Consider the following 17,082-nt stretch of genomic DNA (forward strand, 5'->3'; position numbering starts at 1 on the left):
CATACCTGCGGTGCAATTGTGCCCCGCAGCTCGTGCAATCATGCCAAAAGCAGAGTTCCCATGTCCCCTGGCAGCCTCCAGTCCCTGCACCACCCTGTCTCCATCCTCAGGATTTCCTGCCTCCCTTTCCACAGCCTACTCTTGCAATTTTTAGATATATTTCATATAAGCAAAAGCTCTACAACCTGGTGGACTCAAATAAGTTTGAGTGGTGTCACTCAGTGAAGTGTCCTTCAGCAGAGGACACAAGCCCAACTGCTGAACCATGCACCCAGCAGACACGTTCCTGGCTTCCTGTGAATCATGCCAGGCAGTGACTGCTCGTACACAGGTCAGGCTGACTCTCAGCTTTACTTTTCTGTTTATTCCCAGATTTAATTTGCATGTAAGCAACTGCAGCACTTCTCAGTGGAGAGCTGAGGACCAGGACAGGCTCCTGTGGCAGCAGCAGCAGGGTAGGGCTCCAGGCGTGGGGCAGGGAGGAGAGGTGGCAACAGGCTGAAGAAGTGTGTGAGCAGTTTGCAGTTCACAGCACAAACAGAGCTGACAGCTGAGGGGATCGAGTGTGAGAGGAGAAGCTGAGCTGTCCTCCCCCGGGTTTGGTTCAGATGCCTCTTTAAGGGAAACTCTGATAGCAGACCCTGGCCCTACAGTGCTGCTCTGTCCTGGGCATGTGTCCCACTCCCAGCCTCCGCAGTGGGAGGGCAGGCAGGGAACGAGGACAGACTACAGCTCAGTTTCAGTGTTTTCTCTCCAAACAAACAAAACCACCAAGCTTAACTTGCTCAAGCAACAGTGATTCCAATTCTATTTCTCTTAATGCAGAGGGGGAAAAAAACTTAAAAAGCCAGTTCAGGTTGCAGGCTTCAAGTTGGGGTGATAGGAGCCTTTCCTACCTGGACCTTCCTTGCGTTGTGCATGGCCAGAAGTGGGGCCACAGCCCAAAGGAGACCTGCTCTGGCCACACTGAGCTGAACCAGTTCTGGTCTATCAGTCTGGAGCGTCTCCTAAGCCTGGTTGCATGGATGCTATGTGTGGGACACACATTGCTCAGAACAGAACATCAACTAAAGAGGCCACAGACATCACAGAGACGAACAATATTTCACCATTCATTGCGGGTGAAGCCCAAGCTCTCAGGATAATACCAGGGACATGTTTTGTTCCACCCTTATTGTATTATTTCCCCATTTTGCTGTGCCTTTAGACACAATGTCTCCAGTTCAAAAGGCAGTAGCGTGTACCAGTAGTCACTGGTGGCCTCTTTGCAATTACAGACAGGCAGTAGGGTTATACCAAAAGAACATGAACCAGTGTGCACTGTGGCACTCATAAAATAACATATCCACAATTTGGGGCACCCTGGGTATATATACAGCATGACTTCCCCTCCCTTTAGGCCATTAGGCACTGAAACAGTCCCTTTGTTGTTTAAAGGTCTTATTTTTATCCACATTTTCAAGACAATAATGATTACCACATAGCAGAAGACGCACACGTACAAACATTGATTCATGGACACGGAGTCGGGCTTGTGCTGTGCCCATTCACAGAGATCTGGGAACAAAACTCACCAATGACTGAACAGCCTTTTACCCACACTGACTGCAGGAGCAGCCCAAGCAGCTTTGCACTTACATGATACAAAAGGGAAAATCCAAAACAGTCTCAAACCTGTCAGAGTGTTGCCTACCTTTTCCTGAAGGGAAGAAGCAATCCATCTCCACACTGCTGCGGGAATGGGAAATGCAGAGAGCGCTGCTGGGGACCAGACCCTCCTGAGGTGGGCTCCGCTCCGTGGTCCGGACCAAACACCAGCCTGGCCTTTCACTCGGCCTCTCCAGCAGCTCCACTGTCTGCCCCACCTGAATGCTCAGCTCGCTGCTGTGGCCTGCTGTGAAGTCCTGGAGCACCACAGTTAGTTCACACCCTCCAGACAACTGCCCAGGGTCAACAGAAAAAAAGAAAAAAAAAAAAAAAAAAAAGGAAAGGAATAGACGTTAGAGGAGGTAGGATGAAAGCAGTCATCTTTGCATCATATTTACACTGGCAAAGACAGGATTTGTCTTCCTTAGAAGCCAAGTTAATAATTTCTTTTGTCAATGTTCAACGTGTTGTGGCCCTGGTTTCCTTTACTTCTTATTGATTTTGCTGGGCTGAAGTGAGACACCACAGCTACCCATCCGCTAACCTTTTGAATGCTAGCTGTGGGGGAATTTTTGAGCTGTGAATTTTTCTAGCTGTGAGTGTCCATCAGAAACCCTGGGGTTTTTTTTGTTGCTTTAGTTTCTGGGATGACTTTCTAGAAAGGCAGTAGCCCAGGCTGCCTCAGTGCTATGCCTCATGGCAAGACAAATTCCAGCTTGCCCCTTTACAGCTTGACCCAGACACATTCCCACATGCCACCAGTGCCGTGAGGAAACAGCTTCTCTTTTCTTGCAAAACAAGAAACATACCCTCATCTCCCCAGTCTTGCTCTAGGGACCTCTTGGGAGACTAGGAAATCCTGATGGGACAGATCAGAAAAGCTCCTCTCATGCTCCCTGACGGAACCCAGAGGTGTAAATATATAAACACGGAGTGATTGATTATATGCTGACTTCCAGGATTTGTACCTAAGAATAAATGTATCATCTTACTTCCGTACTGAGCACTGGCAACCTGATGCTTTCCTTCAGGCTCACACCCTGTGACTCTGGATGAACAATTCTGGTCTCTGTGTAATCACAGTCTCTCTATAACCAGCGGATATATCAGCACTTGTGCATACAGCAGAGCAAAACAGAAGAAGGGATTGCACAAGCTTGTTTTTAACAAAACTTGGGTTTTTTACAGATTTGGATCTCAGAGTTGGATTCTTGTGTGTCTAAAAAGGTGTGAGAACAAATCTAAGTTTTTCTGGCATGAGGAATCTTTCTTAATGCTCCTCTGCAATGTGGACTTCTTGCTGTCTGCCCGTTGTTAGGGGCCCTCCTTCTTTGTCCTACATGCTGCCTACTGCCCTGAAGTATCCATAAATCTTTGCGGACCTTATTCCCATGTCAAATTTGATAGAAGTTTTGATGGAAATTAGTTCACTGATCCAAAAGCTATTAGGATGAGAACAGTAAACAAGCTGATTCAAAACAGAATAATACCATAAACCTAATTTTCTTAGGATATTAAACTAAAACAAAGGACAATATACAATGTTTTTAAAGGAACAACTTATCAATCTAACTGAACTGGAATAAATCTTGTAAGATGCTGAGTAATTGCAAAATCAGTGAAAAGTGGGGTCTGCTTATCAGCTTGAATGGGGGAACCCTTGAGGAGATCACATTCATCTATACAGACTTTATTCTTCAGCTGGTACAATCTCAAAATCCCTTATCTTAGCCCAAGCAGCCCCAAATACACACTCCCATGGGAACAGCCTGTCTCCCCACTCAGTGGCGTAGGGGTTTGTGTGTCCAATGCAGGTGTGAGAGAAATCCCACTCACAGGGGTGATATTCACAATTACAGAAAGGGGTCAGTGGACAAGGACTGGTTCTCACCTGTCCTGTGTCTCTGCCGTAGACGAAATGCTAGATTTGGGGAAGAAGAAGGAAATATTTCTCTGAAAGATTATTTGTAAATAAATAGAAAAAACCAAACAAAACAAACCCACAGCAGCTGTTTGAGGCCATTCAGACAAAGTGCTGGCATTAATCCTGACAGAAAGAGCTCAGCGGTTTGATGAAAGCACGCAAGAGATCATTTTATCACCTATTTGGGCAGTTTATCAGCAAACCCACCTCTTGTCACACTGACATAACCTCCCCATAATGGAATACAGACATTCACAGGTATGGTAAGAATAAGATATTGCTATAATATTTGCTGAGGTTCCTTTGCTGTGGAATAATTTGGGGAGTACAAAATCTTCTTGATCCAATATGATATCTGATTCTGTATGGCATGGGATATTTACGACACAAGAAAAAAACAGATCACTTCTTGCTAAATACACTGACAAATCTTACCAAATGTCATGATTTTCCCCTTAAGTCTTCTACTTTTCCTTGTTAGGTAAATTTTTTGTCCCCCAAATTATGCTATCTATCATATCTTCTCTGAAAATAATCAAATCTCTCCTTCTTTTAGAGGAAAACATGTGAAGAAATACTCTGCTATATCAACTTATCACCCAGAATGCTATTTAGAGCATTTCCATGCCCTGTCCCCGAGTACCACTAGGTGTCCGTGTTTGCCATCACACAGCAAGTGAATTTGCTATAAAGAATTAACTCTCGCTTGTCTTCAAAGTGCTTATCTAAGGATGAGAGCAGTGTCTGGGCATGAAGGAGCTGGTTCAGACAGGATCCCAAGACTCACTGCTTTCAACGATAAAGGCAGAGGATGTTACAGAATATTAAAAAATTTTCTTCAGATGGTTCAGATTGAATTTTAAAAAATGAGTTTTTCATCACTTAGGCAGGAAAAGTGAAACACCCCTGAAACAATTCAGGGGGAAAGGTCTGGTCAAGACAGCATTTGGGGAAGTTTGGGGCTAACAAAGCACTTCCTAAGGAGCATCAGCCTGGGAAGTGCTGTCCTAAGCAGGTCCCTGCTCCATGCCTGTGATGCTGCTCTCCTTACTGGGGTCTGAGTGGCAGCCAACCTAACAGGTTTTCAGAAATAACTAAACATCTGTGACACAAACAGATGCTTCAATTTGGGCAACACCTGTAAACCCTATCCCACAGGATGCAGGTGTGCTCCATGACCCTCAGGTACCATCCAGCCCTGTGCGCCTGTTTGCTCTGACTCATTAAAAATAGCAATTTAATATAATGAGAGCTGGAAGCAATCAACCCCTGTAGGAGCTGCTTGGCACCTGGCGTGATCAAGTTCTTCCTCAACAGGGAGACATTCACACCTCTGGCTTTAGAAGGGTACCTTTGATGTGTGAGGGAGGGAGCCAACCTCCTTCAGCTTCCTGGAAGCAGAATGAATTTATATCCTCTGCTCCTCCAGCATCCTCTGGATAGAAGTGTGGACCAGCGGTTTCTGTATGCTCCAACTCACCACTTGGAGCCAGTACTAAAATAATGCATTTTCTGGGAAAGAGCCCACCTTTGGCAGGTGGAATTCAGCAGTTTCTGTTTTACAGGTAGGTGCAGGTAGTAGGTACAAGCAGTTAGCTCAGGTAGATAATTTTTAGGTGCCACCTGCAAAGAACAGAAAAAGAGCTCCTTCCTTTTGCCCAAGGTCTTCCAAGTGTTTCTCAGGCCTGTTCTGTGTCTTACAGAACACCACACCACACCACAAAGAACATTTACTTACCAAATTAGCCCACAGCAAAGTAATCTCTCTAGAAAACTTACAATATACTAATACATATACAATTTGTAAACCACTGAGGAATAATGCAAATACATCTGATTCCCGATGACAGAAATCCTTTCACCTATGAAGTGATGGCTCAAGCTTTTAGTTACTTAATTTGTTTTTAGGGAGCAATTTTCCAGTCTCAGAGAAGTGCATCATGCTTCTCTCTGTGTTGGAGCACGCAAATAGGAATACAGATAGGCTGCTGGTTTCTCACACATATTGCATTTGTTTTGGAAAGAGAAAGAAAATAGAGAATGCCCTTAAGGTTGAACTTCACAGGTAAATGGCTTCATATTTTAACATGTAACGTTCATTTTTATTATTCCTGTGATAAAAACCACCATTAAAGCCACTGACTGGATATACTTAAAACCCAGACAGCACCCTAATCTGTATATGGCACAACAAGATTGGTGAGACACATTAAAATAAAAATAACAATGCGACATGCCTTTGCAGAACACAAGGCATAACTGAAAGATCTGACACAGGGACAGATCTAATGAATTGCATAGCAAGCAACAGCCTTAAAATCAGGAATAAAAGGAAATGGAAGAAGCAAATAGCAAAATATAATGAGGAAGCAAGAGGGCCCCAGGCAGTCTGGAGTGAATGTGCCGAATGTTCTGAAAGAAGCCAGCAGCAGCCCCAGCCTGTCTCCACAGTGCCTGGATCAGCAAGACATCTCCTGTCCTCTGACTTCATGTGTTCCTGGGCTAGAAAGCATCACTGTGCATTCAGCATGTAAGTGTTTCATGAGGATGTTCTACCACAGGTCAGACCTGAGCTAGAATGGAGCCCTGCCCCGTATCACCAGTGCAGGCAGGGACCCAATCACACCACTGACAACTCCCCTCTCTGCTGCAGGACATTGCTCACACACCTCAGAGCATCGATGTGAGCAGTTTGTGTCAGACACCAACCCTGGGGAATGAGCTCCATCACTCACATGAACCTTTTGCTTCTGGGAACACCCAACTGAGTGCCCATCAACTGCAGGAGGGTGAAGTGCAAACAACCAAAGTGATCCCAGGCAATGTCACATCCTGCTGCAGGGGCATCCAGGGTGCTCCAAGTGAAGGAGGCAGCTCAGCTCCAGGGACCAGCAGGTACTGGCTAGTGCAGGAGTACCATGAGATGGTATTTCCTGAATCCCAGGGTGTGTTTATGGCCACTGCTGCACCTGCTTAATTTTCAGCCACAAAGCAGCAGCCAGAGGAAGTAAGGCTGAACACCAGAAGCATATTTTTCATCAGAAAACACCTATCAGGTCACAGGCTGTCCCTCCTTCTCTCTAAAATAGATTATAAGTAGTATTAAACCCACTCCAGTTGAAAGTGAAGTGGGAATGATTAGCTCTCTAACAGGGTGAGCAGGTATTTGGGAGGTGGGCATTTGAAGTCTAAGTATTTTGAAATATGCCAACATTGTTGTAGAAATCCACACTGGCTTGTTATTTACATCTATTGAATAGCACACAGAGCTCTGGTAGTTTAAACAAAGCATCCTGTGTGGTGCAGCACTGTGGCCTAATATAAATTGCTAGTTTACTGTTGCTTTTAGGCTTTCTGCCCATCTGGTTTTGGATGAAAGCCAGTTTTGGATAGAAGCATTTAGTTACCATAAACAGCCTATTTCAAGAGGGTGAGAGAGGCAGTAGGAGCAAGAATGGGATTTGCATTTTTATCAAGAGCTTTAAAAAAAGTGAATAAAACCACTTAGATGTTGTTTCTGTCTGTGCTGAAATAAATCCAGGAGCTGTCACTCTACCTGGAAGACAGGCATGAGAAATCTTAGCCCCTGCAGAGCTCCTTGTGAAAATTTCTGTAATATTGTAGAGATTTTCTTTTTTTCTGGGAGGTTAGAGAGTGAGAGATCAAATTCAGAGAAAGCCTTTGAGGAATTTCAGTGCTAGAGAATTCCTTTAGTTTTCTTACTCTGTAACAGGCTCTGTTTGGAGTGGGAACTCTGAGTCACCTATGTTCCTGCCTCTAAAGCCTCTGCAGCTCTAAAGGATGCTGAACTGCAAGCTCCAGCAATTCTGGTGACTGCTTTATTGCACCTGTGTGGAGGTGTTTCTGAGGGGACAGACTGTATTTCAGGAGCTATGAGCTATGAGAACCAGGAATAACGTCCTGTGGTCACTAGAATGGCTCTGGACTGAGTTCAGAATTGGAAATTCACTGGGGAATACCTGGCTCATCTCCGAGTCTTTCTTAGTCCTCAGGCCGCTCTAACCATTTTCCATTAAGATGGAGTTGATGCTTCCCACTCTTTCTGTTTTGTCTGACTGAAAAGAGGGGATCACTGCTTGAGCTTCACAGGAAGGTCTGTTTATATTCAGCCAATTAGTCAAACACATGGCTAGGATAATGGTGACATCCTGTAGTCCAAATGTACCATCTTTGCTCTTCTCAGCAAGGAGATAAGAGAGGCATCTGGATGTGCAGCATTATAAATATAAACACAGCAAGTTATTCCACAGCAGGAAGAAGAGACAGAGATGGCACATGGGACATATAAATATGCTAACAGAAAGGAAATCTGGTGTTATAGTCTCAAATCGCACATACCTTTCCTGTCCAGCCTCTCTTGCTGGAGTCCCCACTAGACAACCATAGACTGTGCTGGATTTTGGACTCTGGCATATGCTGACATCTGCAGAACAGCTTGAATGGAGCTGTCTGAATTATTTCTGGAGCCCTTTTTCCAGGAAGTAAGACTAAAGTCGATCCAAATGAAACAGCACTTCTAACTATAAAAAATGCTTTTGAAGATAAAGACAACCAGATTCACTTAGTTTCACTCAACAAATTGAACCAGAGCATGTCTGTATTTGATCCTATCAGATTGACATTTTCCTCATGGCGTTTGGCTCAAAGAGCTGGTACCCAAATTCCATTCCTTTTCCTTCCCTGGCGAGGCACAGAAGAGAGCAGATATTGTCTGTGCTCCTCAGACACACTGCCAGCATGACTGGCTCCAAAACCCTGCCAATACTGCAGAGGGTAAGAAAGGTAAGCAAGGCAGATGGCTGAAACCCTCCAAGGTAAACCCTATCTGCTGTCTTTTGCAACCACAAGATATTCTAAACCCACCTAGGGTTAATAAAAATGCAAGAATAGATTGAAATCAGGAAGCAACGACTAGTTGCTTTCTTTTCGTACGTGCACCAAAGTCTGAGCAATCTTGACCTGGGGGATCGAGGGTTCCAGTCACAGATGATTCATCAGACACCAATTCCCAAGACACTCCCAGCAAGTACACAAAATCTGATCATGTATTCTGGCCAGGAACTTTGTGAAACACCTTCAGGTATAAACAGGAGATGCAAAATGCGCACAGTAAAAAGTCTTTCTTCACAGCTGATGAGTTTAAAATAGAAACCCAGCTGCCTGCATCACGTACCTGGTGCTGGTGGAAAAGGAGAATTTGAGTCAAACAGAAGCTTTAGAAAAACAAGGGACAAGAACATGAGCCCTTGCAAAGGGTGGGCAATACACGCATCTGCCTTTATCTAACTGAGGCATTCTGCCCTAACCAGAGTTTAGAGAAGGGAGGAATCAAAAAATCTTACAGAAGACTTGTTTGCTCCTCAGTGGTCCCAGCTGAGTGTGATCCCCCACTAATGGTTTATCACCAGAGAACCCACATTTTCCCTGATATCAACATCAGGGAAAAATTAGGACCTACAGGTCCCTGATTAGCCACCTCAGCTTTTAAATTACAGCAAAATGAATACAGTTACCTGAAGAACTGGGAACAATGGCACACAGTAACCAGAGGAGAAACACCAGAATGATGCTCTCTTGGGAAGGAAGCAAATGATACTCAGAGGAAAAGCACAATAAGATCACCTAGGGATCCTTTAGAACAAAGTGAATCTCAGTTTGTGCACTGGATCAATATGGCTCAGTACACATATCCTCAGATACTGCCTGCAGTGATTCTTGGTAGCATCATAGGAAACTCCAGCACTCCTCCTTCAGGGATATTAGCTCCTCAAAACGGGTGAGGATATGAACAAAGAAACCAAAACCACAACGAAGTATTTAAAATATCCCCTGACGTTTTTTCTGCCCAAATTGATGAATTCACAGAACAGATGTTTTACATAAAACTGGCTTTGTTTTTAATTGGAGGAGATTATTTAAACTATGTCTAGGCCATATGGTACTGTAAGTCTGACTCCCCTCTGCCATTGTTGAAGAGGTTAGCTTGGCATCCCTCTCTGTTTTCAAGTCATTTCCTTTTTACAGATTTAATAGCTGCTATTTTTCTTTTTTATTGTTAGTCCCTAGGTCCCTTTACTATAAATCAGGGCCTTAGGCCCAAAATTAATTCAAAGGTGGATTTGGAGAAGTTGCTTTGACTGATTTTCAGTGATAGGTGGGTCTAACAGAAAATAAAGGTAAATCCAGATTTGAGATACAGAAGAATGATGGCGGTGAGTTCATCCTCAAGCTGACAAAGGAAGACCTGCTCCTGGCTGGCATATTTTCCTGCTCCTTCTCCCCTTGCAAGTGTCACACTGCAGAGCTGCCAGGCAGGCTTCAGGCTGGAAGAACCTGTGATGGCTGAGGGCACTTCCCTGCCCCAGCACTGCAGTGGGCACGTGGCTGGGCTCAGCACAGCCTGCACATCTGGGGCCTATTTCTACTGCACCCAACGCAGCCCATGAATTCTCATCAGTTGAGAGGAATAATGCTCCTGGTAAATTTAAATCACACTTTGAGAGACTGGGGGTGCAATGTAAACTATGGATGCTGTTTGGGTGAGGTGGCTGCAGTTAGTCTGATAGCAGCTGGAGGCAACCAGGCAACCCCACAGATCCTTCTCCATCTCTCCCAAGCTGTTTTCTCCAATACCCGTAGTTTACTGGTTGTTTATATTAAAGCATCATCCTAGTGATATGCTTCACCCCAGTGTTCCCATTAATCACCACATAAAAGCAGGCCACTGCTGCTGCATGGGTGAACTCTGCTTGAAGCAAAGCCAACTCTGAGCAGAGGAGTTTGCCCTCAGAGAGTGCCCTTGGCACCAAGAAAAAAGGAACTTGGGAGAGATGATTACTTGAGTTTAAGTCCTCCCTATTGTTTGCCTTGTCCACTGCACCCACTGAGCCTTTCCAGCACTACTGCATGATCTCCAGCCGTCACAACAGTTGCAGTTTGAGTCCCAACAGTTAAATCCTGGGGCTTTCATTCCCTTCTCCATAATACTGCTATTTACTTGAGGTGACCTCATTTGCTAAGTGATGTAACGGGGTGCACGATCGAGCCTGGCACGTCTAAGCAGATGTTTTCAGCGGACACAGAAACAGCATTATGAAAGAAAATATCGCCTAAAACCTGAGCAGCACAAGAGATTACAATGGCCTTTATGCAGATCAGCTTACCTAAAATAGTGCTGAAAGGCCTTTGGTTCCATCATATGCTTCCCTTCTGAAATGAAAGACTGTTGCTTGTACTACTGTAATGTGACTCCCAAAGGAACCAGCAGCTGCAGGTTTTGAATTTTATCATTCTTGGCCACTCTGTTTGATAGAGTTGACTGAAGCATGCCCAAAGGACACTCCTCCCATAAAATTTTCTTCTTTAACTACAATAATAAAAAATGATCACAAGCTTTTTTTTTTTTTTTTTTTTGGTGTGTTTTGTTTTAGTTTCTAACAAGGTAATAAATTCGATTTCCAACAAGAATATAAATCCAAAGAGTTTGATAGTCGATCTGACTTGCTTTGTTTCAACTGAAAGGAAATGCTCACTGACTTTGCCATTTACATTTGCTGTCATGTCACATTATCAGGGAGGGCTAAATATGGATCAATGAAGTCCAGCACAAACAAGTAGAAGATTGAGAGGAGCCTGAAAGAACTTGCTGTGTTCATTTATCAAAGGATGAGCAGAATAATAAGGTCTATTGATAAGCACATTCCCAGCTCCTGCTTAATTTCTTTCCCTGAAGACACTTCCAATAAAATACTCTGGCCTGTGCAATCACTGTTACATGTGAATTGTTCCCGGACGAATATGTTAATTTCTGTTCATGCCAGACTCAGTTCCATCAGTATAGAGGCCTCAATTTTCACAGACAGATGTCTGTGTTTATCCACAACACTCATACATGTGTTCTTTTGTTCCCTAAACCCACATTTCTCTTCCGCACTCCGCAGATGCAGAGGAAGGTGATATGACCTGAGCTTAAAACATCCTCAGGGTATTTGACAACATGTAATACAACAGTGTCCAGGATAAACAAAAGATTCTGGTGGAGGAGTGTAACATTTTCAGCCTGAGATCCAAGTACACTTAGTGTTTGACATCACCACATCCAGTGTGTCTATCAAGCCGTGTGGAAGACCCGTTCAGGGCAGCTCAATTAGAGTTACTGCTGGGGGTTTCAGAGTCACAGAGGAGGGCCAGAGCCTGAAGTCAGTGAAGTTCAGTGTAAACTGAACACTTAATTCCTCTGGGTTTCTTTTGAAAACTCTTGGCTAAATCACCATCTTATCCTTAATTAGCAGATCTAAAGATGTGTGCTCAGGGGAACAACATTTGATTTTTTGCTAGTAACTGGGAAGTAAAGATAAACTGAGTAAGAAATTCTATTACAGTGAATCCAATGGATCTGAGTTGTTTTGTTTCAGCAGGAATAGCAAGACATTTCATGGCATCCTAGAGGCAGGAAAGAGGGACAACAGGAGCCTGTGCGTGGAGGGATAGAGGCACTGGAAAAGAATAGGGCTGTGGTAGAACTGGGGCTGCAGAGATGGAGGACAGATGGCAACACCAGAGCCTGGGGGGAGGCAAAAGAAGATGGTGAATACCAGCAGCAGTGACTGGCCTGGTTGATACACAACCTTCAGTGCTGATCAGCACTTGTAAGAAAAGCAAGCAATTCCCATACAAAACTTTAATCTGGGATCGGGTTCTCAAACTGCATACTGAAGAATCCTAAAATGAAGGAAAAAAATATTAACCTTTGCTGCACTTGCTTCAACTTCCCTTCCTATTACTCTTACATCCACAGCCTGCCTGCCATACTTATGCTTGTAGCTATTAACCTTGTATTATCCCACCTACTTAACCTGAATATCCAACAGGACACTTTCTTGGCTGAATATTTCCTTTTTCAGTCACAGAATTATTTTCCCCCCAACAAATTCTGTTTTACGAATTCACCATTACCTCATCTGTGCTGTAAGATTTTTGGCATAAGCATCTGTTTCCTTTCATAAAAGAAGAATGATAAATAATAAGTAAGCAATTTCCTTTCTCCCAGGCAATACAGTAGCAGAGCTCTGCATTCAAACCTCATTAATCCCCACCCAATCTAAAGAAGAATCTGCTGAAATGCTCTGGTTGCCAGAATGAGTCCTAAGTGGAGGAAAAATGTGCTTGAAGTAAAAGAGAATGATTTAGCCTTTACTGCTTGAAATAGGAATTTACTGTTGCATCACCACACCTAACACTATGGTTATAAGGTGGTGGCTCTTTCAACGATAACTTTCTGCAAGAAAATGATGAAAACACAATGCAAATCATCCTTCCTGCTCAAGGTTCACATGCAAGGCCTTAGCAAGTAGTAACCCTATTAAGAGCATGTACGTAACTTATCACAGTCTGCACTGTTTCCTTCTCTTCTTTCTGGGTCCCCTTTCTGTCCCTTCAGCAAGAAAGAGGGACTCTTTATCACACTGCTCCGTACTGTACCGTAACTAATGTCTAGATGGATCAAAGGTGCAGATAAATGAATTTGCCTCTCCTATATCAAAGGTATTTTTGTCAGTAATATGCACCACTGAGACATGGGAACAAAAGCAAAGAGAGTCTGAAAAGTGAGTCTGAAAAGCCTCAGTATTCAGAGGCACGTTTGCTCCTGGCAGACAGAGAGAGGTTTTTGGTCACTGCTGTACCACTGTCCAGCTGCAGCAGCAAGATCCTTCCTTTTTTTTTCCCCCCCTAAATCCTCAAAGTGCATAATTTTAAGAGAAAGTTTGGCACAGAAAGCCAGAAAGAAATGTAAAGGGGTAAATAGACATTTCAGTACACTGATAAATGTCTCTCTTATGCACTCCTCTGAATTTACAGTTTGATGCGAGAGGCACAAACTATAGGTCTAATTCAGAAGAGCAGCCACATTTATGCACAAGCTTGGTAAAAATCAATAGGATTTATATTGCAAAGGGTGCTCTTTTGTGAGTCAGAACTGATGTGAGTACTTGCAATCAGGGCAAAACAAGCAGCAGTCCAAAAAAAAGAAGAGGGAATTAAGTATGTGATGAGACCGTTTGATCACATGATTCTGCAGCATCTTACAGGGTGGGATGCTCTGTCATGTCTGGGGAGAGAGATGTGGGTCACCAAGAAATAAAAATCTGGTTCCATTCTCCAGACTCCACGTCTCCATTTATTTTCTTTGTGTTATGCCAAGCACATGGCAACTTTGTTATGGATACCACAGTCATATCTCATGGATATTAATGATGAAAGCAAGAGGAGCACCTCCAAAACTAGACAATAGATTCTGCCATGTCTCAGTTTCCCTATCAGTGATACTAAAAACTTATGAAGAGTCTTATTTCGAGAATGCCTATAATGCCTTTTTCTGGCCTTTCAGCTAAAGTCCCCAATAAAATGGAACAATACTACAAAGACTTTAGATCACACAAAATGTCTTTGTCAGGCTAAAATCACCAGTAATGAGCATAAAAAAAAAAAAAAAAGTAGATGAATGTGCAACATTTTCCAAACCGAAGCCAAGGGGAATTATAGTTCTTCATAGATATTTCCAGAGTATTTACACAGACCAAAAAGGCAATAGTACTAATGTAGCTAAATCTTATTTCTTTAATGTGAAGGACAATTTCATCTTCTACAGAAAACAATGTTTATCACCCAGTTTTATTTTTTTTCTACCTCTTTGAAACTTGGCAGGCACTTGACATCATCTGTCTCTATTAGGATGCCATGGGTTATCAGCAGTGGCTATTTGGACAATTACAACCCCAGATGGTTCTCTTGCAAAAATTTCTACCACTCACTGGCACACCTACATACAGCTGGACTCTATTTGTACAGTAATTTACTTTGGCTGACTCCATTTTCCTTTTCTGATCCCTGTCCGTCATTTTATGCCATTCTTTTTTCTCAGCCTTAATTCCACTTTGCAACTCAATATAATTTGAATTATCACCCATAAAGTAGGCTCTACTTTCCTCTTACAAACTATGCTATAGGAAATAGTCTGTATTATGCATATTGTTTAACAATAACAAAGGCATACTTTAATTTATGAGAATCATCTGTGTTACCATAGAGAATAAATGGAACCACTGTAAATTCATATTTTAGCCATGGTAACTGATCCTGCATAGACTATTGACACAGTGCAATACTTTAACTGATTCAAAGTCTTCTGCAAATACATCTTCTATGATTTTTGGTAAACATGAACATGCCAGAAAAAAGCTTTCCCTGCTAAACATGAAGGCATAGTACCTGCCCGAAAAATAGGCAGGAAAACTGTCATTCCAAAAATGGGCTACAGTCCTCAGCTATACATCTACAGCTATAGATCTGGCATAGTAAATATAAGTTCCGTTTTTTCTTTTTATAGAAGTGCTTCTAAAAAAACTCCTTTGGCAAACACTAGCAAAGCCTTTACTCTGAAGCAAAGCAAACACTCTGAAGGAATTCGGTTTTGTTCTTTTGAGGTACAAGTCTGCTCTCCCCACCCTACAAACGGATACCTAAAAGAGGAGAATTTGTACAATTGCATTGCTTCAGCAAATGCCTCTTAGCTGGATTTCTCCATGAGTGAAGGCTCCAGCACCACCTGCTCACAGTATGAACCTGCTACAGCTCAGGAAAACTGCCCTGGGACTTGAACAACACTTTCTAAACCTTCATTCACCAAAGCTGTTTAGAATCAGTGATGGAAAATGTAAAAGCCAACATACCTTCCCCTCTGGCAGTTCAACAGGTGTGTGCTACATTAACCAACCCTGTCTCTGTGCCACTGCCACCTTGACGTCATTGTTACTGGGTTGACAAAAGGTTTCCATGACAAATGAGAAAGCTGATCTGTTATCTCCCCTTTGGAGGAAACTAGAATGCCCTCTCTCCCATATTCTGCTAGACCCACCCATCTTGTTTTTGGCACGTAGCACAGAGGGTGCGTTTTTGTGACTGATTTAGATTTCCCTCTGTTTTGGAATTGAGAACCCAACTTGTTTGTTGTTTTTCTCCTAACTTAAACTAGAGGGTGTCACCTTCATCCCACAGTGAACCCACTCACCTCACCCACAGCACAATCTTTTTTGCAGGCACATTGACTGTCATGCTCAAAAAGAGAACAGATAACACAGAAAGAGGACAAACTTTGAAGCAAAGAACAAAAACACTATTAAGACATTTGATTCTCTTCTTGGCTATAATTTATTAGCTCTACTAACAGACATGGCCCATAATAGTTAGCAGATGTTTGAAATATCTTGTTCTGAACTTTGCCTAAGATTAAAAGGATCTTGTAGAATTTAAATAGCAGCTGCAGAATGAAATAAGGTTGCCTTTCCTAATGTGACAGAAATGTTCATCCTAGCCTTAAACAAGGAAAGACTGTTTTATGTTCTGTAAATACTGAGGAAGCTAAATTTCTGTGCACAGGCTCCCACACATTATAAATTTTATATGTGTCTAATTTGCAGCAATTGACATGAAATAACCCCAATGAAAAAGGCTGGCCCAGCTGCCTGAATGCTTCTTACGTTTGCCACAATTAACCCCAGGCCTACAGCTCACCACAGGCAGGAGGACTGACTATTTCAGCCATGAACGTCAGGTTAGCATATTTGAAGGTACAAATTTATTTATTATCCACCTTGCTATTTTTACTGCAGAGAAGAACTCAGCAGTCCTCAAAGAGGATCATGCCTTGGATATGGAAGCAAAACCAAAGAATGCTCCAGGAGTAATAAATATGTTTCAGAGTAGCTGTGCCACCCCATCAGTCTTACACCCACGCTGGCCCAGGCAGGGATTCTACCCTGTGCAGCAATGCAAAGTTGCCCTTTTTTTAAGTACTGCGTCTGATGCTAAATTCAACCTCTTGGGTGTGGTCTCCGTGAATCCTCTAGGACTACTGATTCCCCTACCTCTTGTTCCTACAATGATTAAACTTCAGCCAAATGCTAACTAATTAACTGAAACAGATGGCTAAGCTTCTGAATTGAGGAAGTTAACATACAAACAGCTAATTTGAAAACAGGTTTAGACCTCAAAATGAATCATTGCTCCCTTTCAGACTGAATGATTTTCTTCTTTGCTTGACATTGTGAAAACGTTCTGATTTTTCATTAATTCCCATACTTGCAGGTTTCTCGATGTACACAAACTAAGATCTTTACGTGGCAGACATAAATTCTGAAACAGATTTTGAAAGACCTTGCGTAGTGAACAAAGATGTCCCTAGCCTTTATGCATCTGGTTTGAGTTAATATTTTCATCCCCTTAGAATACACGAGATTTTTTCCTAAGCTAGGCTTTTCCTAGAACACATGTTTTAGTAACATAAGGTTGTAATATACTGCTCTCAAACAGATGTGATTTTGGAGGCTAGCCTGAGGAGTACTGCTCACCTTCAGAGGGAGGCAAAGCCCAGACCAACGGTGTGCTATTGTCTTTGGGGAAGGCAAAACACCTTCTTTGACTCCTGTTAAGAT

The 17,082-nt window shown here is 42.8% G+C and overlaps 1 protein-coding gene across 2 annotated transcripts in view; it reads right to left on the reverse strand.

The window, feature by feature from the left end:
- Positions 1–17,082, reverse strand: part of KALRN (kalirin RhoGEF kinase) — a 498,966-nt gene that overhangs the window by 96,927 nt on the left and 384,957 nt on the right. For both annotated transcript variants that reach the window (XM_027885121.1, XM_027885122.1), the window contains exons 35-36: positions 3,539–3,568; positions 1,694–1,940 (exon numbers count right to left, since the gene is read on the reverse strand). In XM_027885121.1, coding sequence (XP_027740922.1) covers positions 1,694–1,940; positions 3,539–3,568 — 277 coding nt within the window. The remainder of the gene's footprint in view (positions 1–1,693; positions 1,941–3,538; positions 3,569–17,082) is intronic.

This window comes from Empidonax traillii, unplaced genomic scaffold, assembly GCF_003031625.1.
Source record: "Empidonax traillii isolate 1590-97213 ecotype Southwest subspecies unplaced genomic scaffold, ASM303162v1 scaffold161:size1573837, whole genome shotgun sequence".
Lineage (NCBI taxonomy): Eukaryota > Metazoa > Chordata > Aves > Passeriformes > Tyrannidae > Empidonax > Empidonax traillii.